The following is a 25,891-nucleotide window of genomic DNA, read 5'->3' as shown; positions in this document are numbered from 1 at the left end:
CAGGGGTGGTTCCATTTTAAATGGGTCACACTGTATATGTGATCGATCAAACTTGGACCTCTCGTTGGCTTGTTTAAAAAAGAAAAAAATCCTGCCTCTGCCAGCATGCATATGTATCTGTTAACCGTAGTTTCTGTTAAGTTCAAAATATTTACATTTATGTCGCCCATGAATATGTTCACATCGCTCATATTTTGGGTTGAGAAATAACTTTCTAGATCTGAGAGATACATATCCAGATTTGTTGAGGGGGGCCTATAGGAGCATGTTAGTGAGTATGTGATGTTATTGATTTCATATGAGATTTCTATTAGGTTCACTTCAGATAAGTGCTTTGTGGTTGTTGAGTACGTAATATTACTATTTATATATACTATTACACCATCGTTTTGGTTAAACTGTGATTTATTATATAGAATATCAAAATTTGGGATTTTGAAGTTTTCAAAGTCTTGCAGTATCCACGTTTCAGATAAGATTATTATATCCATATTTTTTGTTTGTATATTTTCCAAGTATATTAGAAGTTCATCAAAATTTTTGTTTAGACTCCTGATGTTGAAATGAAATATGTTAAAAATTTGCTTACCACTCCATTGATTTTCACTCTCTTCGAAATTGTGACAAACTGTTGTTTCCATCTCCTCATCATTCTCCATTAATTCCAAAAATTCCAACATATCAGTTTTGAAGTTTAAGCGAATAGTGATTTAGCAAGTAGATATCAGAAATTGTAAATTGCTCCTATGCGTATAATGTTAATAATTCATTATCATTAGCCAGGTCGTGAAAATCAAGTTATAGTTATAAATATTTGCTTTCAAGGTATGATCTATTCCAATAATAGACGTGTATATTTCATTTTTCAAAATCAAGATTTCATTTTATTTCATCAATGTATTTCCAAGACTCACATATGACTATTGCTATTTTTGAAATGTTTTGTGTTTTAGCTCCTTTTGGGTGAACTTCCTGTAGAGTCTGGTATTATCTGTATTGAAGATGGAATATCTTATTCTTCTCAGGAGCCCTGGCTATTCTCATCAACCATTCGCAACAACATTCTCTTTGGCCAAGCCTACGACGAACTTTATTATAAAAAAATCGTTAGAGTGTGTTGCCTCGAAAGAGATTTCGACCAATTTCCAAATGGGGACATGACCATTGTAGGCGACAGGGGTGTGATCCTTAGTGGGGGTCAAAAAGCTAGGGTTAATCTCGCAAGAGCAATCTACAGAAAGGCCAATATTTATCTTATGGATGACCCACTTTCAGCTGTTGACACACATGTGGCAAAACATCTATTCGAAAAGTGTATAGTAGATCACTTGCAGGGAAAAACTAGAGTACTTGTGACTCATCAGTTACAGCACCTGAAGAAAGCCGATTTAATATTTGTTATCAATCAGGTAATTAAGAATATAGGTACATTTTCAAAATTGACTGTTTTCGTTAAACTTTCCTTGACAAATTCTGTACTGTAACTCACAAAATCATGTGAGTTAAACCATTCATAACTCAAGAACGGCCGGACCGATTCCCATCATTTTTGATTAATAGGATTTGCCCGCCTCCACCTGAAATAACCTCTTCAAATATCTGGTTAAATGAAACCTGAAGTACCAAAGTAGCAACTTCGAAATATAACCGTGTTCCTCGCAGTTATCGCACATATCACTGATGATATCTGCCGCCATAGCAAATGAAACGTTCGGCATTTTGATTCGACCATGCCCTACCAGCACGAATTCTGTTTTCTTCAATCGTGACTCCGGTCATGTTTTTATATTGAACACATCGACACCGTTTGATTTGTTAGGTTATGGTTAAGGTTAGTGGTTTGTATAGGCGTTAACCTCTGTCATATACCCAATCTACAGGTGATCAGTGTAATAGGTATAATTGGTTTCTTTGCCTACGCACTTCTTAACTTTGACTTAGAGTACTTTACTAGTTTGTCTATCTCGCTTCCTATGTGTCCTATACTCAAATAGTATAGGTTTGTTTTAATATAATTCGTTACAAAACTTCGTATTTCAATTACTTTCCCTCTTTCAACTTTTTGAATATTTTCAGGGCATTATTAAAGCGCAGGGAACGTTGGAAGAACTTAAATGTTCAGGAGTGGATTTTACAGAAATGTTAGTAGATAAACGGTCGCCAAATGAATCCGACTTAAATTATGTTGGGACGGAAATTGTGATTCCTAACGAAAAAGGAGAAAGTCAAACAGTAATGAAAGAAGTAAGTTATAATATCAATAATCCACAAAAATGACCTCAATGTGAGTTAAACAGAACTGAATGGGTTATTTTGTAACTAATACTTGCCTGTAACTAATCCGTTTTATTTTGTAACAACAGTTAAGTTGTCAACAAAATATGATTGAAACTGTATTCAATGAGAAAAATTTAAATATTTTATTCATTAGGATTCGATTTGCTTTGGCACCATTTTTTCATTTTCGGCTGTGTTCACCGCTAACACTACTCAAATTTTTAGGGGCTATGTCTGAAATTTATATGTGGGTAGGTAGCAGTGTTTCCAAAAATGTAGTTCAACAAAACACGTTTCAATAGTGGTAAAGACTCTGAAAATAGGCGTCCTTTGCCTATTCGGTTATCGGACGAAACATGTCTTTTATTGAATTCCAAACGCAGACGAATACATCCCGAATGTACTAACTATCAAAATATGAATTGATGGATGTAGCCGTCACTACGTGGTAGGAGATCATCATGAAAAATGAGACTTGAATTTTCACAACTAACATTACTGTAGTTCCGTCCTACAATGACATTTTCAGCTATAATATCCCAAGGACATTGATAACTAACGAAATAATTTTATCAGTTTTCGAAAGCACGTTATTTGGTAACATCCCGACGCCGAAGGCGGAGGGATGTTACCTAAAATAACGTGCTTGAGGAAGTTGTGATAAAATTATGAGTTATTTATCAATGTTCGAGGGATATTCGGTGAGAAAATTTTTTGCAATTCGAACAAAATTATTTATTGAACACACAGTTATTAAAAGAACAATTCGTATAATGATATTCCGTTGATCTTGCTGTATTTGCCTCGGTTACTGCATAGGTGTTTCCACGCATACTATTGATTATTTGGTTATGATGTTCCTGATCAATATTCAAATGAGGTTTTATGTAATTTCCATTATTGTGCCCAGTAATTTTCAACAATTGCTGTTCTTAAACTCCACTCTTAGCTAGTTGACTGACTGCAGTTGCTCTATTAGAGTGATTGGTTATTTTCCTCTGTTTCGTATCCAAGCCAATTGCTTCAGCAGAAGATTTCGTCCATTTTCGTTGGTTTCCATTCGATTTCCATTCGATTTCGTTGATTATATTTCTACCCAGAGGCATATTGTCATACCAGTTATCGCTTCCTGTCTTCCAGTGACGATTTGGCCTTAAAAATAGTCTATTTGTCTTGATATTTGTGCCTCGTTCTGATAATAATTTAATGAATAATCTGACAGGACAAGCATTGTTATCTCTATTTTGAACTAACCATTTGCTAGAGGCGCAGTTCTTTGAACCCCCTTGGCAGGTTTTACTGAAAATTGGATTATATTCTATCCTATTAGTTGGAGATCCATTGTTGTCCTTTTCGATATGAAAATAATCAACTGAGCAAGCAGCACCTTCACCACCTCTCCAAGCCAATTCCACCGCTGCTATGTGATAAAATTTGCGTAGGAGTCGTATAGGGGTATTTTCATCCCAAAAGTTTATAATTTTACTCATTTCATTTGAAGTTGATGGTACTGAGCTTGTTTTGCGTTTAGTGGGATCTGTTTGTGAATTTCTTCGTGCTGCGTCGCGTGCATTCCGCGCTTGTTTGAATGCAACACTTTTCAAGGGGTCTAGCATGATATTATACTCCTTGTAATACTTTTCTTGTAATAATTTGCTTGTTATATTTCATACGGTTTTAACAGTAGCCTCCTTTTTTCTCATATTAATCGCCCAATCCTTGAGTATTAATGCAAGCTCTTCGAGAGTACGATTTCCATCCAATTCATATTTTCTGGCGTCACAAAACTCCATAAATATTTTCCAAGTGTATTTTTTACTATTGACAGTATTTTTTGGTGTATTTTCTTCAATGATTTTGTCAATTGCCGCATCATTTTGAACACCAAAGCGAGGAAGTGACATTTTCGAAATAAATTGAATTACTGAAATGTCAAACAACTTTATTGTGTTGGTTGCTTAGCAATGTCATGACATAAGTGATAACTACCCGTGAAAACTATCCATGGGTAGTTATCAGTGTAATGATGGTTTCATTGGTTATTTCGACACACATGACTAGAAATAGACAAATTTGATAGGATAATTTTTTTGGCAAAAAATTTTCAAACGAATACAATGAATTATTGTACAATACATTATTGTATTCATTTGAAAATGTCTTGAGGAATGAAACTACAGTAACGTTGGTTGAAAATAAAAGTGGTAAAAAAATATAAGAAGTTTTATTTCCCATTTTTCACTATCAAAATATGTTCATTGTTATCTTGATTTTGGGGAAATTGAATAATTTTTTGGCCATGTTTACTCAGAAGCATTACAGTTATGAAAAAATGTTCGGATACTTTTCATATAAAATTTCGATATTTGCAGTAGTTTCGTAGTTATAAATAAAATATTCAATATGGCACACTTTTTGAGGAGAACAACAAAGTGATAGGAACTTTTTCTCACAGCAATTGAAAAAAAGAAAAATTACTCGAAAACTCTTTGTCTTGAAGCGGTGACCCGACTTTTTCATTTGAAGTGTTAGACTTATAATTAGTTCGGAGAAGTTTTTCCAAATCAAAAATTGAAAATTTTCAGAGAAAAATGTCGTCTGTCTAACTGTCTAGGAGCACGATACAATCGGGACCCTATCTTGTCCAAAGAAATGAGTAAGTTTTGAGTTTCCCGTCGTTTTCGTAGATAATTTCTTAATAATAAGACAGATCTATGCTCTTCAGACTTGTTCTTAGGACAGTTAAGTCCAATAATGCTGTGGATCTCCTCATTTGAGGAATTTGCAAACTATACTATAGATTTTTGGAAAAGAACCTTTTTGGCTTTCTACTACTCCATCTTGATACAAAAAAATGTGGGAATCTTCCAAAGAAAGGAAAAAAGTAATCAATTTTAAAATAAGTCACCCTATACATGGTGTGTAGATCATGTGAAGAAGTAACTTTCAGACATAGACTAGAAGAAAAAGCCATCCTGAAACAACTTCTTTCATATACACATTGAATTACACGAAAGAAAAAAGTAAACAGGTTCAGGGCATCATAGAAGTCAAATTAGACTTTTATGCCCTCAGACGAACACCTATGAGTTGTTTGCAGGAAATGGCTTTCTGAAGTTATAATAATGCCCTCTATGGGGGATCTTATCAAGTTCAATAACTATCTTATAACTTATAGTGAGCCAGAGAAGCTAGAACCATCTCTTCAGTTTCCCCATGAGGAAGTCAATTTCTATTTACTTTAATATTGTTATTTACTATATTAACTCTCCTGCCTATCTCATTTATATGTATCACGTTTTTATTTTGACCTGCATAATAATGTAGTATCAATAGCCCAAATTTAATTGATTTCATACAGGAATCAGTTTGAAAATTTCCTACGTTTGATATATTTTTTGCAGAAAATAATATACAAAATCGGAAAGGCGTGTTAATTTCATTTTCAAAAGGGATGATTTGAATCAAAGTTTTCAGTTCTTGAACGAGATGTTAGGCGTTGCCAAGTGGTTTTTGTAAAACTGTTACAAGCTTTTGAACTTCTAAAACGGTTTAAGACCTCCATGGATTCTTATACACGGGAAGTTTGAAAAGTGTACATGAAGAATGGATTCGTTTCAATGAAAAAAATCCATGTCGGAATATAATTTGCCAATACATTTTTGATTTCCAGAGGTAGTTCCATAGAAAGCAGAAAAGAAATAAATACCTGAACTTAAACTGAAATTTTGACAGTATTTGTTCTGGAGTGAAACATTATTGAATGGAAGAAAGACTATAAATAATCAACCAAAATACATAAATTTCAATCTTATTAAATGCAGATAGTTTACAAAAAATAAGTGGGCATACTTCAATACTGGCTATAAATCAAATTATCTACAAGAACAATTCATTCAGGCCAGTCGCAATTGACCTACATTGTAGGTTGATGGACTGACACCTATCAGAAAACAACTAGGCGAAGCAACTAATAGCATATTTGAATTTACCTGAATTCCTCGTAAAATGAAAGAAATGTACATAAAGTAAGTGGATATACCTGAAGGAGCTATAAATCAAATCATTTACCTACCTGTTGGATATAATAATAATAATAATTTTTTTGCTTCTAAAAAACGGGTTTACAGCAAGAAGTATGCGTGTGGGAGAATACAAAATACGTATAAAGATAAATTAATCAAATGACAATCTGCTAACAGTGGATTGTAAAATATTAAAAATATAATAAACTAACCATCATTCGCTCAATATAAATGAACGTAACCTGAGAATGTACCAAATATATTTTGAGATTTCTTTGGCTACCAGGATAGTTATATTCTCTAAAGCATAACATAACAGTGTGAATCGGGCATTCAATGATGATATGAAATGAAGTTTCGGCCTTATTACTATTGCAAACAGTGCATATTACACCTGGATCGATCGCATACACAATTCCATTCAATGTGAACTTGATTTTAAAATGATTGGCCATGCGGAACTGTGCAAGAGTGCGGGTAACTTGTATAGGTAACTTTAACAGCAGATATGAGCTTGGTTCCGTTGAGGTACTTAGCGAATTGTACATATACATGTAAGGGTAATGAGATGCCATAGAGGCATCTTTGTAGTATTTATTTATTATATTTCTTCTATTCGAATTCAGAAAGTGACCAGTCATATTATTCCAAATTTCCAGAGATCCGCTATCAATAAAAAACTGCTTTACTTGAATTTTGCATCATTCGTATTCAATAATCTTATTTGTTGTTCCAAACAAAGTCTTGGATAACGATCACTCTCCATGGTAAGAATCTTGTGCAGCCAGTTTAAGGTAATTTTAAAAATATTAAGTGCAAGTTTATCTCGTCCCGTTTCCAAACGTACTACTGCATCAGGTGTATTAAAAGGCACTAAAAGAATCATTTTCAACAAATTGAGGTGTACTCTTTCTAATACTTCCAAATATCTAATGCCCCATGCCGTAACGGAGTTGAACATAACACTCATTACTAATGATTCAAATAATTTTACTCGTGGATATCAGGTGTCAATTTTAGCTTTAGACAAAATAGGGATTACAGAGCCAATAGCCTGTTTTCCCTTAATATATATACAGGGTGTCCCTGGACTTCCTCTTTTCCTCTCGGGAATGTATAGATGGATTCAAAATATCACCAGTACTTCATATAACTTTTTTTCCTAAAATCCTTCGTTACCAAGTAACGGGCCCTCGAAGTTACAAAATGAAAAATGTTTTTCTTTGATAACTTTTCAAGTGAATATTCAAAATCATCCAAATTTTGGTAATTGACTAAACAAATGAATTCCTTCGATGAGCTTTCATGCAGGAGTCAGTTGTTTTGCTACAAAGTCAGGAACGGACTACCCCCGATGGTCCACACCCCAAAACTTTGAAATGACAGATATTTTTCAATATTTTTCAACAAATTAAGGTTACTTGGACAATTTTATGAATAAAAGTACTCGTGTGGAAAGTCGATCGGAGCAACGAGTCTTGATAAAAATGTAGTTTCACTCGACGACATCAAACCCGCTCGTCCACCATTATTTGAAATGAATAATTATCAAAGCAGAAATAGTAATGATAACGTTAATTCAACAACATTTATCCTGAGATGTCTACCATAATTCGAAAATATTAGTTTTTAAGGAAAATGGAAATAATAGGTAAAATGTTCATAACGAATTTTTATAATGCAAACACGTTTAACTAACGAAACTCAAGAGCCTCAAGAGCAAACAGAAATGAAAAATCCGCTATAGAAACTGCTCGATATGACCACCTTCTCTCTCTATACATTTTCTTAGTCTGCGAAGACACCCTCTCTGTACTTGAAATAGCATTCCAGGGTCGTTTCGTATGGCTTCACAATGTAATGTTATTCTATTCAACAATGCATCTCTTGTGTGAATAGGTGTAGCGTAAACAAGGCTTTTAAGATGCCCCCACAGAAAGAAATCCAATGGATTTAAATCCGGAGACCGCGATGGCCATGAATATGGCCCACTTCTACCAATCCATCTATTGTGGAAAAAATGGTTCAGATGGTCACGCACAATCAAACTGAAATGAGGAGGAGCGCCATCATGCATAAACCACTCATCTCTTCGGGTTTGCAATGGAACATGTTCCAAAAGTCCATTCAAATCGTTCTGAATGAACTCCAAATAACGTTCTCCATTCAATCGGTCCTGTAGAACTAATGGTCCTATAAGATGGTTTCCTATGATACCAGCTCAAACATTCACGTTGAATTTCCGTTGGTGTTTGGTTTGCAATATCCCATGGGGATTTTCTTCGGCCCATATATGGAGATTATGAGAGTTGATAACTCCATCTCTACTGAAACCTGCTTCATCAGTGAATGAAACTCGATTAATAAAAGTCATATCCTCTCTTTGCCTATCCATGAACCAATTGGCATATTCCAGTCGTGCTGGAAAATCTTGAGGTGTCATGGCATGTACCTTCTGGATGTGAAATGGGTGGAGCAGTTGTTCCCTAATTATTCTATGAATAGTGGACTTGGATGTATGGAACTGTTCTGATAGATTTCTGATGCTCATTGAAGGATCATCAGCGACGGCTTCCAAAATATTTTCCTCCAATACAACGGTACGTACAGTCCTAGGAGCGCCCTCACCACCTCGTTTTGGCAAAACTGTACCTACAATAATATCGAAATAAAACAACGTGCTCAAATTAATTATCAATTATTACATACCTGTCTCCCTCAAGCTGCGATCGATACGCTCGAATGTTTCTCTTGACGGTACCGTTCGATTGGGAAAATGCTCGGAATACAGACGACGAGCTTCTGCAGCATTACAAAATGCTCGTCCATAAAATACATGCATATCTGCATATTCATTGAATGTAAACTGTTCGGCCATATCAAAAAAATTCAAAATATCCTACAGAATATTGACAATACAATGATAGTCATATGACAACGCACCACTCAACAAAACAAAATCGCATTCCAGTTTCTCATTTTTTATCAAAACTTTCTAAAAGGTTTTTTTGTCAACATCTGTGAAAGAAATGGAACATAATTATTCCCTGGATATTTTTCACCTGATCATGTGCAGCCGTTTTTGTAGTTCATTCGTTTGCTTTTTATTAGTATAGTAAATATTTTTTCCGATGTGCGTTTTTTCAGCTAAATTTAGATTCGCGTTAAAGAATTTCTCCCATAAAATTATAATTATCAGTGAAACTCCTCAACAGTTTAGCTGTGAAGAAGAATTTGAAACATTCGAATGTTGAGTTTCATGAGATTCAGATAACTGATTATTCAGATAACGTGATTATTCCACACGTATTATGTACATACAACATATGGAATGAATTCGATATTTCATAGTAGAGTAGCTTGTTAGTTTTAAAACACCACGAATCTACAGAACTTGATATTTCTTTTGAAAAAATATCTGCTATCACAATTGTGACTTAAACTTCCATATAGGTACTGTACTTTTTGTTTACGACTTCATTTTAGCATACTTTGTATTATTTATGTTATAAATGTTGTTGAATTAACGTTATCATTATTATTTCTGCTTTGATAATTATTCATTTCAAATAATGGTGGACGAGCGGGTTTGATGTCGTCGAGTGAAACTACATTTTTATCAAGACTCGTTGCTCCGATCGACTTTCCACACGAGTACTTTTATTCATAAAGTTGTCCAAGTAACCTTAATTTGTTGAAAAATATTGAAAAACATCTGTCATTTCAAAGTTTTGGGGTATGGACCATCGGGGGTAGTCCGTTCCTGACTTTGTAGCAAAACAACTGACTCCTGCATGAAAGCTCATCGACGGAATTCATTTGTTTAGTCAATTACCAAAATTTGGATGATTTTGAATATTCACTTGAAAAGTTACCAAAGAAAAACATTTTTCATTTTGTAACTTCGAGGGCCCGTAACTTGGTTACGAAGCCTTTTAGAAAAAAAAGTTATATGAAGTACTGGTGATATTTTGACCCCATCTATACATTCCCGAGAGGAAAAGAGGAAGTCCAGGGACACCCTGTATATAATAGGGCCAACACGTCATTTCTAGCATCAATGTTCACACCCTGGGCCTGGTTATCATAGAAGAATGTTTCTATATCCGCTATAAATAGTGCGAATAGAAGGGGTCTCAGAGGCTCACCTTGAAGAACACCAGCTGTTAATTCAAATAATTCAGAGAGGCCATCAGAACCTTTAATTTGAATAGTTGCATTGGAATACAACATTTGTATTATCCGCAGGATTTTAGCTGATATTCCCATTTAAACTAATTTATCCCGGATTAAGTTATCGTCAACAGAATCAAAAGTTCTTCTGAAGTCAACAACAATAGCGAATAGCTTTCGTTTTCTGTGTCTAATATGAAAATGTATCATTGAGCTTGGCGTATATACATTGTCTACACATCCTCGACCAGGGCGAAAACCAGACTGACACTCTGGCAATGCTTTGCAATCATCGACCCACATCGTGAGTCTGTTAAGTATAAGGGTTGTGAATATTTTAAGACAATAAGTCACTTAGGCTAAGCCTCTATAATTTTCGGGATTGTTTACTGGACTACCTTTGTGCAACATAGTTATTATAATATTATACCAACTTCTAGGCATGGCAGGTGAATTAAAAATTTTGTTAAATAAGGTTGTTGAGTAAAGTACCCAATTATTTGGTAAATTCCGATAAAACTCGAAAGGTATTCCATCTGATCCTGGAGATTTATTATTTTTACATTTATTGAGTAGTGTATAAATTTCATCAGTAGAGAAAGGTGTGTTCAAAAAAGCGGGGCAAAAGTCTTGAAGATAAAGTGGGGCTACCCTTCTAGGAGGATAGATACTTTCATAGAAGTTTTCCCTCACTTCGACTGGCAAAGATTTAGAAACTGAACTATTTCGAAAATGCTTGATAGCCAACCAATTCAGTTTTTTCTCGCGTTTGCAAGCCTCGTATTCTATTTTCTTTATTTTTAATATTTTCTTATACCCGCATTTCAAGCCTATATACTTCGTTTTCAGATTTTCTGGAAAATTATGTTTCTTACATTGTTTCAAAGCTATTTTCATTGTTTTTTTTTGCAGTGAGTGTCAGTCAATATCAAACCATGGCTTATTTTTTTTACTCTCCTGTTTTTATAATGTTGTTTATCATAAACAAGGCCTAAACAGGACTCATCAGGATCAGCAATGAAATGGGCTCGGTTTGACCGATTCATTCCTAATTTATAATTTGAAGAACACTCATTTTTCCAGTTCAACTTCATGCACGGATTAACATTGTTTGAAGGATCAGAGTCTTTATGTTCAAGCAGACTACTAAAGTTCAAAGTTATATTTATGGGGAAATGGTCAGACAAAAAGTCTTTTTCATCAACATAAAAATTATTCACCCGGTGTATCTAAGGATGTTCTACCATTCAATATAAATGAATTATTATCCACGAAATCAATAATCTGCCTACCTTTACTATTTATTGTTATGTCTGAACTTATACGATCTTCGAATATATTTGAGCCTTCAATAATTTCATGAGGGACAGTACCGTAAGAAGCAGTTCTGATGTTAAAGTCACCCGCAATGACTATTAGCGTATCAGTATATTTTTCTAAAAGATCAGCTAAAAGAATTTGGAAGCAATCAAGACTGTGTCCTATCTCTAAAGATGATTTGAAATACACATTACAAACAATAAATTTATGTTCACTCATACTGAACAGGCAAATAAGCATTTGTTTGAAGGTGATTGACAATGTTTCGTGATGAATTTCACTAGTTCGGACTTCCATTGTCTACTATATAAAATGATTTGAAATCCCTGAAACAAGTAAAAAAGGAAAATTAAAAAAGAATAGTTGAAAATAACAATTATATTAAGCAACAATAAACCTGAAATGAAATGATAGTGAAATAACCTACAAGTAAAAATATAATAATTGAATAAATAAAAATTAAACGAATGAAAAAAGAAAATAATAAAAAAGTGTAGAGATTCCAAGTCACGTTAGTTCACGACGTTTCGATTGTTGGTATCTACAATCGTCTTCGGGTGATGACTGGACTGATTTCTCCGAGAGATGACTATTTTATAGGTCGTTGAAATACTTTCACTTTCTCTACTTTCCATTTTCCGCTTCACTGATTCCGTGAGAGATGACCGTTTTGGCGGGAGTTGGTCATTTTTCGTTTGATGATGGGTTTCCATATGTTTCGTATATCTACGCTGGCCTGGCTGCGCACTCACAGGGTATCCGGTGAATGCAATTCTTGGAATCGCAGTCCGCGTTTGGGGGCCTGGTTTTCGTGAGGCTGCTACGGATAGTGTTGCCGGATCTGAAACAGGTTCTAATGTTGTACTTGGAACCAATTCTTCTTATCCTCTCCGATAATCCTCTGATGTAGGGAAGTGCAAGCACTGGTTGTGACGGCTTCTCTTCCTTGCGAGGCTCCTGCTGTCTTTTAGCCAAAGTCTTTTCTACCATCGCTTTGGAGTATCCATTCCGCTGAAGATCATTTTTGATGATGTCTAGTTCCTTCTCGAGACCTTCCTTTGTATTACAGAACCCAAAAGCACGGTCTAATAGAGTCTTGATGATTCTTTTTTTTGTCGATTGATGGTGGTTGGATTGGGAGGTTGGGAAACATCTGTATACCGAAAACCCACTCATACGGGACAGTATCTGAACCACGAATCCAACCACCATCAATCGACAAAAAGAGGAATCATCAAGACTCTATTAGACCGTGCTTTTGGGCTCTGTAATACAAAGGAAGGTCTCGAGAAGGAACTAGACATCATCAAAAATGATCTTCAGCGGAATGGATACTCCAAAGCGATGGTAGAAAATACTTTGGCTAAAAGACAGCAGGAGCCTCGCAAGGAAGAGAAGCCGTCACAACCAGTGCTTACACTTCCCTACATCAGAGGATTATCGGAGAGGATAAGAAGAATTGGTTCCAAGTACAATATTAGAACCTATCCAAGAATTGCATTTACCGGATACCCTGTGAGTGCGGAAAATCCTATATTGGTGAAACTAAGAGGCCATTGAATGTTCGCATTGCCGAGCACAAGAAGCATACACAGCGAGGAGAAACCAGCAAATCAGGAATAGCAGACCATGTTTGGACCCATCAACACAACATCGAGTGGTCCCAAGCTGAGATCTTGCACAGAGAGGAACATTGGTTCAGGAGAAAATTTAAGGAAGCCGCATACATGTTGTCCAACAACGTATTCAGCCAGGCCAGCGTAGATATACGAAACATATGGAAACCCATCATCAAACGAAAAATGACCAACTCCCGTCAAAACGGTCATCTCTCACGGAATCAGTGAAGCGGAAAATGGAAAGTAGAGAAAGTGAAAGTATTTCAACGGCCTATAAAATAGTCATCTCTCGGAGGAATCAGTCCAGTCATCACCCGAAGACGATTGTAGATACCAACAATCGAAACGTCGTGAACTAACGTGACTTGGAATCTCTACACTTTTTTATTATTTTCTTTTTTCATTCGTTTAATTTTTATTTATTCAATTATTATATTTTTACTTGTAGTTTATTTCACTATCATTTCATTTCAGGTTTATTGTTGCTTAATATAATTGTTATTTTCAACTATTCTTTTTTAATTATTCTTTTTCACTTGTTTCAGGGATTTCAAATCATTTTATATAGTAGACAATGGAAGTCCGAACTAGTGAAATTCAGGCAAATAAGCAGGTATGACGATTTATATAGTATAGTCACTCCAAAAAGTTTTATATAAAAAATGCACATACCACCACTAGGCCTACCTAAAGATTTTTCTTTTGTAGCATTGGATGTTACATAATTGAAATCTGTTAAGTTTTCAGGAGCCATCGAAATATCGCAGGTAAGCCAGGTTTCCGTCAGGCACAAAATGTCAAAGTCAGTCCCATCCAAATTAGTCACATTCTTATATCCATGGCAGTTCCAAAATTTTAGTAATAGTTTTCTGAAATATTAGCTTTTCCCTTGTTAATTTTAGCAGCATTCTTATTTGGAGATTCTTCTTCATCACGAGGTCTTTTTGGGGTGGCGGAGATTTTTGTCGGCTGCCCGGAAACGAATTTTACACAAAGGTTTTCTCCATGGGCCCTTCTGTGTTCAATTTCTTTATACATAGACGTAAGTTCTTCACGTTATCTCGGTGTGTAGTCATTTTTGAACTTTACATTGGGAAGCTCTTCAAGAGGAAATTTTGGTCTTTTGGTTAAAACTGAAAGGCCTTCCTGTCGAGACGAAAATTCTACTTTCAGAGGGCGGATTTTGGGCAGATCTTGTCTACATCCTGTACATCCTGGTACATACTTAGTAGTTGGGAAGTTTGGGTAAATCAAGTAAAATATCTGATACCGCCTTAGTGTCATCTACAGATTCATCAATACTGTATATTATCACATTCTCTTCTCGATCCAATCTCGAAGTTACTTCTGCATATATTGTTGGAATTGAAGTAGCGTCCAATTTTTTTTTCTAAGTCTGTGACTCTAGCTTTCAACGACTCATTTTCTTCTCTCAGATTGTTAATATGCACCATACTCACATCGATTTTTTTTGTTTTTTTCTGGCATTAAGACTCTTATATCATTCATGCCGGCAGATAGGGTGGCAAGTTGTGAGTTCAATAACTGAAATTGCTGGGCCATGAACGATACGCCACTGTCCTCTGGATGATCAGCAGCGTTTCTGTTTGTTCCTGTTTAAATGGAATCAAGGCTTGCCGGACAGATATCTCAGTTTCCAGTTGAGATATTGCAATGATGTTACTATGTATTTAATAATAATAATTGATTTTATTGCTAGGAACAAAATACAAAGAAAAAAAATATATATAAACAAAAATATAACCTCCTATCAAATGGCAGGATTCAAATTCTGATCATGCTACGGAGAAATCGCAACATGAGCAGACCTTGCTCTTTCATCGAACCAATTTGTAGGTAATCACTTACTCATTACGTCAGATAAAAATCACTGATTATCATCAACTTTTCCAACTTGTAGCTAATAAAACATAGAGGGCCACTTTACAACGTGTATAGTATACCACAGCCGCACACACATCCCTACCTGTTGGATATAATCCAACGACCTTCATAGTATTAGCCAGGAGAGTAGTTGTTTTCTGATAAGTGTCAGTCCATTAACCTACAGTGTTGGTAAGTTGAGCCTGGCCTGAACGAATTGTTCTTGTAGATAATTTAGTTTATAGCCAGTCTTCAAGTATAACCATATGGAACGCCGTTTTACTTTTTATTGTCACAAATATTCATTCCTCAATTTATTCAACTAACAATGTATTTGTTTGAATTTAATTGATTCATGCATTTGTTCGACACATTAAAAACGATTGTTCCCAAAATTTGTTCTATTTTAAATGACACTTGATTTAAAATGTTACATGAATTAATTTGTTTGATGAAAAGTTGCGAACAGTTATAATATAGATTCATTGTTTGAAATTTTTGGAAGTAAATGTTTGTCATATATACTTTTCTTGTAACTATCGAATAATTTACTACAATTTCTGTGAAACATGAATAAAATGGTTTGTTGATAATTATAGTTACATGAATTAAAACGATTGTTGATGATTTTAATTCGGCGCTAGCGTCGAACGGATTCTTGCAGAAGCTGAATTTTTAAATCTGGCAACATGATAGTTTAGTGATAGTAACACAATATTCCGTCCGACCGCAGCGCCGAATAAAAATTATCAACAATCAATTTAATTCATGTATCACCTGAAAGCAACAGTCAAAACAATTCATTTTTACAAAATACAAATAGAAAGTAAAACGGCGTGCCAGGCCGTTTTACTTTTTTTAATATTCCTTTGAAATGATCTGAATTATTTTGTTTGATGAATTTCAGTGATACATGAATTAAATTGTTTGTTGATAATTTTTATTCGGCGCTGCAGTCGAACGGATTATTACCGTACTATGACCAATGACATACATATTATATGCAGTTATGTAGTTCCGCAAAGTTCAAAGGAATATTAATAAAAAGTAAAACGGCGTGCCACGCCGTTTTACTTTTTATTAATATTCCTTTGAAGTGATCTGAATTATTTTGTTTGTTGAATTTCAGTGATACATGAATTGAATTGATTGTTGATAATTTTTATTCGGCGCCACGGTTGAACGGCGTGTTGTCGTACTATAAATGAACTAGCATATTGCCATATGTAACAATTGAAGTTCTTGATAAATCCGCTCGATACCAGCGCCGAATTAAAATTATCAACAATCGTTTTAAATGTATCTTTCAAATACAACAAACTTTTTAAATCATCAAAAAATTTAATTTTTTGTCAGAAATTAGCTTTTTAAAAAGACTGATGAAATAAAATGATACTTGCTTGAGAATGTTTTGCACAAAAGTTGTAACCAAATTTTAAATTGAATGCATTAAAGTGAATGTTGCAAATATTGAACACTTTCAATAAAATTGAAATATAACAATCTTTATTATTCATAAAAAAATATTTAGTATGGAAAGTTAATTTGCTATATTTTCAGACAAATGAAAGTCTATTTTCATTACCAACAATGTTTCATGGAAAAACTTTGACAGTCATTCAAATATATTCATTGAAATTTTATTCCCAAACTTACTTTTAGAGAGTGAATTTAAAGTTTCATTGTAATTCAACAGTCATATAAATAACTAACATTTTATTGAAAGGTCAAAATTATATGCGGAATTGAAACGTTTGTTGAATTTACTCGAATAATACATTCCATTGATTGTTGAATTAAAATGTTGGTTTATTGCTGAGTTGAACTATATGTATATAGATTATTTTTTAGCATAATATATAATAAATTGGCGTTCCATTTTCCAATACTCTGAAACAATATTTTTCTTCGGAATCAATAAAAGCTTCAAGTTATTTCATTACTCTTTTTTATTCAAATAACAATTTTATTCATGTAACATTTTAAATCAAGTATCATTTAAAATAGAACAAATTTTGCGAACAATCGTTTTTAATATGGCGAACAAATGCATGAGTCGATTAAATTCAAACAAATAAATTGTTAGTTGAATAAATTGAGGAATGAATATTTGTGACAATAAAAAGTAAAACGGCGTTCCATATAACCACTTACTTTATGTGCAGTTTTTTCCTGATACGAAGAATTTGGGCAAATTCGGATATGCTGTTGATTATGTCGTTCACAGGCAGATGGGGCGATGACAAACATATTTGTCGTTCGCTTCAGCCTAATTCGAGAACTGATACTTTGATAGAATCCGGCCAAACAGCCCGAAACCGGTCAGCAAGTGTGTTCCAATAATTGAAAATCGATTCATGCAGTTGTATCGCCAACAGCATATATGCAGGAATAACTTCGGTGAAGAATTCTGCACTGACATATGATGCATATAATCCAACGCCCTTCGTGATATCAGCCAGAGGAGTAGTTATTTTCTGATAGGTGTCAGTCCATTAACCTACAGTGTAGATAAGTTGAGACTCGCCTGAATGAATTATTCTTGTAGATAATTTAAAATGCAGATACCATAAGATTCCATAAGAGATATTATGGAATCATTTTGAGTGGAAGAATAAGTCTTAAGATATCATCTCTGATCTGGTTTACGTCAAGATCAATCTTCTGTTGCAAATCTGTTCATATTCATGTTGCTGAATTGCTTCTATTTTTCCTGAATAAATATCAACAGATGAGCTAAACCTTCACATGTCTGAAATAGCCATCGATTTTGCAATAATACACGAGCTGGAAACTCTAATTCATGCAGGAGGTAATTTATTCCCACAGAAGGATATCCAACATTCCAGCAGGATGGTGCTGCTCCTAATTTCTCTCTTCACGTCGAACGGTTGTTGAACGACAGTTCCTGGAATTAGTGGAATAGAGGAATGACATCTTTGATCAACATATAACCCTCCTTAAGAACATCTCAGGTCAGTTATTATGATACTCGAAGGTTGAGTCGGTAACCCCCAATCATCTTACCATCTTGCAAAACCGATTTTTCAGAAAATACTGGTAAAAAATCAATAAATCAGGAGGTCTAGTAGGAAATTTGTAATTGAACCACGGAAAATAAATACATACTTTGAAACTGTCATCCTTGAAGATAAAATTGACATGCTTTTTCGATTTCTCATATTATTTTCTGGACACAAGATATCAATCAAATTGACGCCATGTATAATGAATATGATTCCAACATACACTGCATACTTTCTCCTCCAATATTCAATCATATGTTAATAATCATCAGGTTATATCCGCCCACAGAAAGATTTGGACAAAGGAAGATATCAGAGATATTGGGAAAGTGTCACCTTTCAAAGAGTACTTCAAATCCGCAGAATCTAAATGCCTGGTGGTCCTCTTCATTGTCTGGATTGTTCTTTCGCAAGCATTTTGTACACTTGCAGATTACTGGACGTCTTTCTGGTGAGAATGATTTTTCCATCAACGGGACGTTTTATGAATTTATTTTCACGAAATAGCAGTAACAAAAAATGTAATATTTGAAAAATATCGAAAAACTTTATAAAAGTTTCAGGAACAAAAAATGTTGAAAAAATCAGTTTGGGAATAAAGTTCAACAATATCATTTAACAAAATTACCATAAGTCACTACAACCTTGCAATTCAAAAATTTTCGAATCTTTTGAAAATTGCAACAATTTTACATACAAGAACCCTGTAAGAATAAAATGGAATCAGAATGACAATTTAAAAACATGTTACGAACTCATTCAATTTTTTTACCCAAGATAATGCAAGATATGTGGTAGAAATTAAGGAAATCACTCATGTTCATCACAAGAATGAAAACTACATTAAAATAGACAAAAAATATCAATCCATTTTTTTAAGGTAATACACACATGATTCCTTCCAATTACATGAATTCCTGACTCAAAACTGGACCAAACCTGTGACTAAACCAAAAACTAATAATTTTTCTTCATTTAATTTTTTCATGATTTTCTCTTCATTTTGAGGCTTGAGGAAAAACTCATGTTTTCAAACTAAATAAATGAAAACTGATGGCTGTGTCTGAGGGTCAAATTTTATAAAAAACTCAATGGTGAAAACAGCATATCGATATCTTCCATCGTTTCTGAGTTGAAGCATATTTTTCGAAAATGTGCACAACAAAATCCTCATTCTATTGTGAAGCAGAATTATCGGCCCCTCTTTTTAAAATGGCACTCTCACATTTCAGAGGTATTTAGAAATTAGAAATATGAATTACCACTAATGGAGCTCAGAAACATATATTTTTAACAAGACCGGACTTTGTCTCATAGCACTGTAAATGTCACCAATTTTTTAGCTGCAAATTTTGGTAATAATTGGATAGCCAATCAAGGACCCAACCTTTGGCCGGCCAGGTCACCGGACATAACTTCTTTGGATGTTCACCTCTAGGGAAAGTTGAAAGATCGTATTTTCAAATTGCCGACCAAGTCTACATAGAAAAACCTAAAAGCTCTATATTTCAAAGTTGACTAGCAAAATATCACGTGTGCTACATTTTTGAGAAGATGATTTTAGGCTCTATTGAAATTTGCAGAAATATACATATGTCTCACTAAAATAGGTTTTCATCAATAACTACTGATATCTCACTTGGAAAAGTTAGTTTTTTACACCATTGAATTCTACGTAAAAAAGGTATTTTGAAGTGTTTTCATAAAAATAACAAATTTTCGATAGAAAAAAAAGATACAGCAATTTTTCGAAAATGAACATTGTTAAAAAACATGCTGTAACTCAGAAACGATTATAAATATCGATATACGGTATTCACCATTATGTTTGTCATAAAAAATGATCTTCAGATACAGCCATTAGTTTTGATCTATCTAGTTTTAAAACAGGAGTTTCTCTTTAAAAGTGTCCAATTTGGTCGACTCTGTACAAGGGAAACTCAATTACATAGTTATTGTTATTACTTTCTCTGTGGTTCGAAATATGTATAGTCAGTACTCCTGTGATATTTTCATAATACAGGTATGCCATTGATTTGTTTTTTATCGTTTCAACCTTTTCTTAAGAATTTTGATGTTGGTGCCCATGAAAAGGAGCCAAATTCTATACGATTGCATGGGAGAATGTTTTCAACATTTTTATTGTCTGTTCATTGTCTTTTGTAAAAGTTGGATTACCAATGGCAAATCTTCCTCATATTAATTGAACAATTTTACTTCCTTGATGAGGAATAGCAAAAATTAGATTTGTAAGAACTGTCGCCCCTCAAAAAGATTTTTGCCCTCAAGGTAAAACATAACTTGAAGAGGATGGTGCCAAATCTATGAAAAAAATTATTACTCCAATTACTCCAGTTTCAGTTATTAAATAGGATTTTCAATAGATTTCTCATCCAAAATAGATATATAGGCAAATTAAAAAAGTTTCTTTTGCATAAATGCGATAATTCGAATAATGAATATCAATTATTTTTACTCCCATAGTTGATGTTATTTGTTGATCAAAAATTATTGAACAAGTAGCTGAATTACTAGTCGATCTTATATACAGGGTGTCCCTGGACTTCCTCTTTTCCTCTCGAAAATGTATAGATGGGGTCAAAATATCACCAGTACTTCATATAACTTTTTTTCCTAAAATCCTTCGTTACCAAGTAACGGGCCCTCGAAGTTACAAAATGAAATATGTTTTTCTTTGATAACTTTTCAAGTGAATATTCAAAATCATCCAAATTTTGGTAATTGACTAAACAAATAAATTCCTTCGATGAGCTTTCATGCAGGAGTCAGTTGTTTTGCTACAAAGTCAGGAACGGACTACCCCCGATGGTCTACACCCTAAAACTTTGAAATGACAGATATTTTTCAATATTTTTCAACAAATTAAGGTTACTTGGACAATTTTATGAATAAAAGTACTCGTGTGGAAAGTCGATCGGAGCAACGAGTCTTGATAAAAATGTAGTTGCACTCGACGACATCAAACCCGCTCGTCCACCATTATTTGACATGAATAATTATCAAAGCAGAAATAATAATGATAACGTTAATTCAACAACATTTATCCTGAGATGTCTACCATTATTCGAAAATATTAGTTTTTAAGGAAAATGAAAATGATAGGTAAAATGTTCATAACGAATTTTTATAATGCAAACACGTTTAACTAACGAAACTCAAGAGCCTCAAGAGCAAACAGAAATGAAAAATCCGCTACAGAAACTGCTCGATATGACCACCTTCTCTCTCTATACATTTTCTTAGTCTGCGAAGACACCCTCTCTGTACTTGAAATAGCATTCCAGGGTCGTTTCGTATGGCTTCACAATGTAATGTTATTCTATTCAACAATGCATCTCTTGTGTGAATAGGTGTAGCGTAAACAAGGCTTTTTAGATGCCCCCACAGAAAGAAATCCAATGGATTTAAATCCGGAGACCGCGATGGCCATGAATATGGCCCACCTCTACCAATCCATGTATTGTGGAAAATATGGTTCAGATGGTCACGCACAATCAAACTAAAATAAGGAGGAGCGCCATCATGCATAAACCACATATCTCTTCAGGTTTGCAATGGAACATGTTCCAAAAGTCCATTCAAATCGTTTTGAATGAACTCCAAATAACGTTCTCCATTCAATCGGTCCTGTAGAACGAATGGTCCTATAAGATGGTTTCCTAGGATACCAGCCCAAACATTCACGTTGAATTTCCGTTGGTGTTTGGTTTGCAATATCCCATGGGGATTTTCTTCGGCCCATATATGGAGATTATGAGAGTTGATAACTCCATCTCTACTGAAACCTGCTTCATCAGTGAATAAAACTCGATTAATAAAAGTCATATCCTCTCTTTGCCTATCCATGAACCAATTGGCATATTCCAGTCGTGCTGGAAAATCTTGAGGTGTCATGGCATGTACCTTCTGGATGTGAAATGGGTGGAGCAGTTGTTCCCTAATTATTCTATAAATAGTGGACTTGGATGTATGGAACTGTTCTGATAGATTTCTGATGCTCATTGAAGGATCATCAGCGACGGCTTCCAAAATATTTTCCTCCAATACAACGGTATGTACAGTCCTAGGAGCGCCCTCACTACCTCGTTTTGGCAAAACTGTACCTACAATAATATCGAAATAAAACAACGTGCTCAAATTAATTATCAATTATTACATACCTGTCTCCCTCAAGCTGCGATCGACACGCTCGAATGTTTCTCTTGACGGTACCGTTCGATTGGGAAAATGCTCGGAATACAGACGACGAGCTTCTGCAGCATTACAAAATGCTCTTCCATAAAATACATGCATATCTGCATATTCATTGAATGTAAACTGTTCGGCCATATCAAAAAAATTCAAAATATCCTATAGAATATTGACAATACAATGATAGTCATATGACAACGCACCACTCAACAAAACAAAATCGCATTCCAGTTTCTCATTTTTTATCAAAACTTTCTAAAAGGTTTTTTTTGTCAACATCTGTGAAAAAAATGGAACATAATTATTTCCTGGATATTTTTCACCTGATCATGTGCAGCCGTTTTTGTAGTTCATTCGTTTGCTTTTTATTAGTATAGTAAATATTTTTTCCGATGTGCGTTTTTTCAGTTAAATTTAGATTCGTGTTAAAGAATTTCTCTCATAAAATTATAATTATCAGTGAAACTCCTCAACAGTATAGCTGTGAAGAAGAATTTGAAACATTCGAATGTTGAGTTTCATGAGATTCAGATAACTGATCAACACGAAACGTGATTATTCCACACGTATTATGTATATACAAAATTTGGAATGAATTCGATATTTCATAGTAGAGTAGCTTGTTAGTTTAAAAACACCACGAATCTACAGAACTTGATATTTCTTTTGAAAAAATATCTGCTATCACAATTGTGACTTAAACTTCCATATAGGTACTGTACTTTTTGTTTACGACTTCATTTTAGCATACTTTGTATTATTCCTGTTATAAATGTTGTTGAATTAACGTTATCATTATTATTTCTGCTTTGATAATTATTCATTTCAAATAATGGTGGACGAGCGGGTTTGATGTCGTCGAGTAGAACTACATTTTTATCAAGATTCGTTGCTCCGATCGACTTTCCACACGAGTACTTTTATTCATAAAATTGTCCAAGTAACCTTATTTTGTTGAAAAATATTGAAAAATATCTGTCATTTCAAAGTTTTGGGGTGTGGACCATCGGGGGTAGTCCGTTCCTGACTTTGTAGCAAAACAAGTGACTCCTGCATGAAAGCTCATCGACGGAATTCATTTGTTCAGTCAATTACCAAAATTTGGATGATTTTGAATATTCACTTGAAAAGTTATCAAAGAAAAACATTTTTCATTTTGTAACTTCGAGGGCCCGTTACTTGGTAACGAAGGATTTTAGGAAAAAAAGTTATATGAAGTACTGGTGATATTTTGACCCCATCTATACATTCTCGAGAGGAAACGAGGAAGTCCAGGGACACCCTGTATTTATTGTACATTATTCAAATCTGGAAGAGGTAATAATCAAATTATCAAATGGAGTTGATATGAAATCAAAATAATTTTTTCAGTCCTAATAAAAAATGGATGAAAATCGATATTTTTCATTAGGGGCAACTCTTGCCATATATATAACTGAATGAATTTTTTATTCCGCTACTCGTAAGTCGAAATGAAATATGAAAAAATCAATAATTTGTTAATATAAAACTAGTAGGTGTTCATACAAATTATAATTATCTGAAATGATACGAATAATCCTGAAGGAGAGGGTGGAGAAATATAGAAGTAAAGATTTGAACTGAACAGTTGAAAAAGATTATTTCAAGAATTAGTTGTGAAAAAAATATTTGGACATTGAAGGTATGCAAAATTAGCTAGCCGAAAGAGAATCTGTAATGATTTTCTCTTTGAGCAAACTTGCATGAACCTTTGAAGGATATAATTCAATACACATCTTGATATCAGCTAGAGAAGTAGTTGTTTTGATATGGATATTTACCACATCCTCCTGTGCAGGAACGCCAGAAAAGGTGAATATTTTGAATTTTCTGTTGGTAATATTTATTTTCTCAATACGTAAGTTTCTCTTTTTCTTCTCGTGACAACGTGTAATTTTTCGACAACAATACATTCATGATCACTAAATACTCTTCACTATGTAAGTTGAGGCGGCATCAGATCAAATATTGCATACCTTTTAGTAGAGAATATTATTTGGAAAGTTCAACATGTTATCAGAAATACATCAATATATTGCAGGACCCAACAAGAAGAAACAAGGCATTCGCTCAGAGAAGTGAACTCTAACCATCTTGCGTACCAACCCTATGAAAATGATTCTTGGTCATTCGCATACTCATATTCAACTACTGACTACCCAGCAATATCGAAAAATGCCACTAGTGTGTTTTTCGACTACATCGAATTCAAAGATACACTTTTCACACTTATAAAGACAGATTATTCAATGATCATCTACGGAATTCTCATTGTAGGAACGATAGTTTTTACTATAACTAGAAACATGATGTATTTTAAAATTTCTATGATTGCTTCTGAGAAACTGCACTCCAAGATTCTGCATGTTCTTTTGAAAGCACCAATGAGATTTTTTGATACTAATTCCAATGGTAGCATATTGAACAGATTTTCCAAAGATATGGGTGCTGTTGACGAAATATTTCCTGGCGCACTCTGTCATTCATTCCAGGTAAGAAAATTTGATCACTCTCAATAAACATATTCATAAACTACTATAATACTGTGATGATTATGAATATTTCGTTAAATGGCAGATTCGTGTCATGAAATGAAGAAACAAAACCTTCTCTATAACTAGTCTCACATTTTTGTCCAGAATCCATTCCATAACATTAAAATAACATGTTGATATATAAAATACAAAACAATGAAAAAAGCAAAACTAATTTTGCAGTTATATTATGTGAATGTAATGAAAATAAACGATTGTACATTTGTCATCAATAAATATCTCCTTTATGAAACATACAGGCTGATTCACGGTGGATGGCACATTAGACGTTTCTGGTGAACCAGACAACGGATCACTTTGAAAATTTAATGGAGGGCATATTCGGACATTCTCTAGCCAACTAAAATATTTTAGACAATGCGTTGTTGCCGCTTCTATTAGAAAGCAGTAGCAACTTTGATTTTTCAAATGAAACACTCTGTATATAATATTATTTTTGGAATCTCCAACAATTGCCCGACAACTTTTCTTGATATTCCCTTATACCTATCTGTTACCGTTTTCGAAATAAAAATTAATTTCAATTTTTTTCTTCGAAAATCATGACTTCTAAAAATGCCGATATCTTTCAGTTAAGAAGTACTATGATATCGAAATTTGGTTTGGAGTTAGGTGATACTTGGACACTTCCCACACGTCAGCCTAATCTCCGTTACTTCAATACAGGGTGGTAAAAAAATACAGTTTTTTCGTTTGCTTGAAAAAGTTGCTGAAATTTGATTATTTTAAATGGAACACCCTGTATATTATTGAAAATTCGGAAAGCTGCTGAAATTTGC

At 34.1% G+C, this 25,891-nt stretch overlaps 1 protein-coding gene across 8 annotated transcripts in view; it reads left to right on the top strand.

The window, feature by feature from the left end:
* LOC111516494 (ATP-binding cassette sub-family C member 4) overlaps nucleotides 1-25,891 on the top strand; it is a 259,489-nt gene that overhangs the window by 150,889 nt on the left and 82,709 nt on the right. For all 8 annotated transcript variants that reach the window (XM_074178633.1, XM_074178631.1, XM_074178626.1 and 5 more), the window contains 4 exons: nucleotides 954-1,409; nucleotides 2,077-2,244; nucleotides 18,597-18,775; nucleotides 24,599-25,049. In XM_074178633.1, coding sequence (XP_074034734.1) covers nucleotides 954-1,409; nucleotides 2,077-2,244; nucleotides 18,597-18,775; nucleotides 24,599-25,049 — 1,254 coding nt within the window. The remainder of the gene's footprint in view (nucleotides 1-953; nucleotides 1,410-2,076; nucleotides 2,245-18,596; nucleotides 18,776-24,598; nucleotides 25,050-25,891) is intronic.

Source organism: Leptinotarsa decemlineata, unplaced genomic scaffold (genome assembly GCF_025532065.1).
Source record: "Leptinotarsa decemlineata unplaced genomic scaffold, Ldec_3_MD MMD2_tig00004204_RagTag_RagTag, whole genome shotgun sequence".
Classification (NCBI taxonomy): Eukaryota; Metazoa; Arthropoda; class Insecta; order Coleoptera; family Chrysomelidae; genus Leptinotarsa; species Leptinotarsa decemlineata.
Note: the sequence above shows the minus strand (reverse complement) of the source record. Positions and strands in the feature narration are given on the sequence as shown.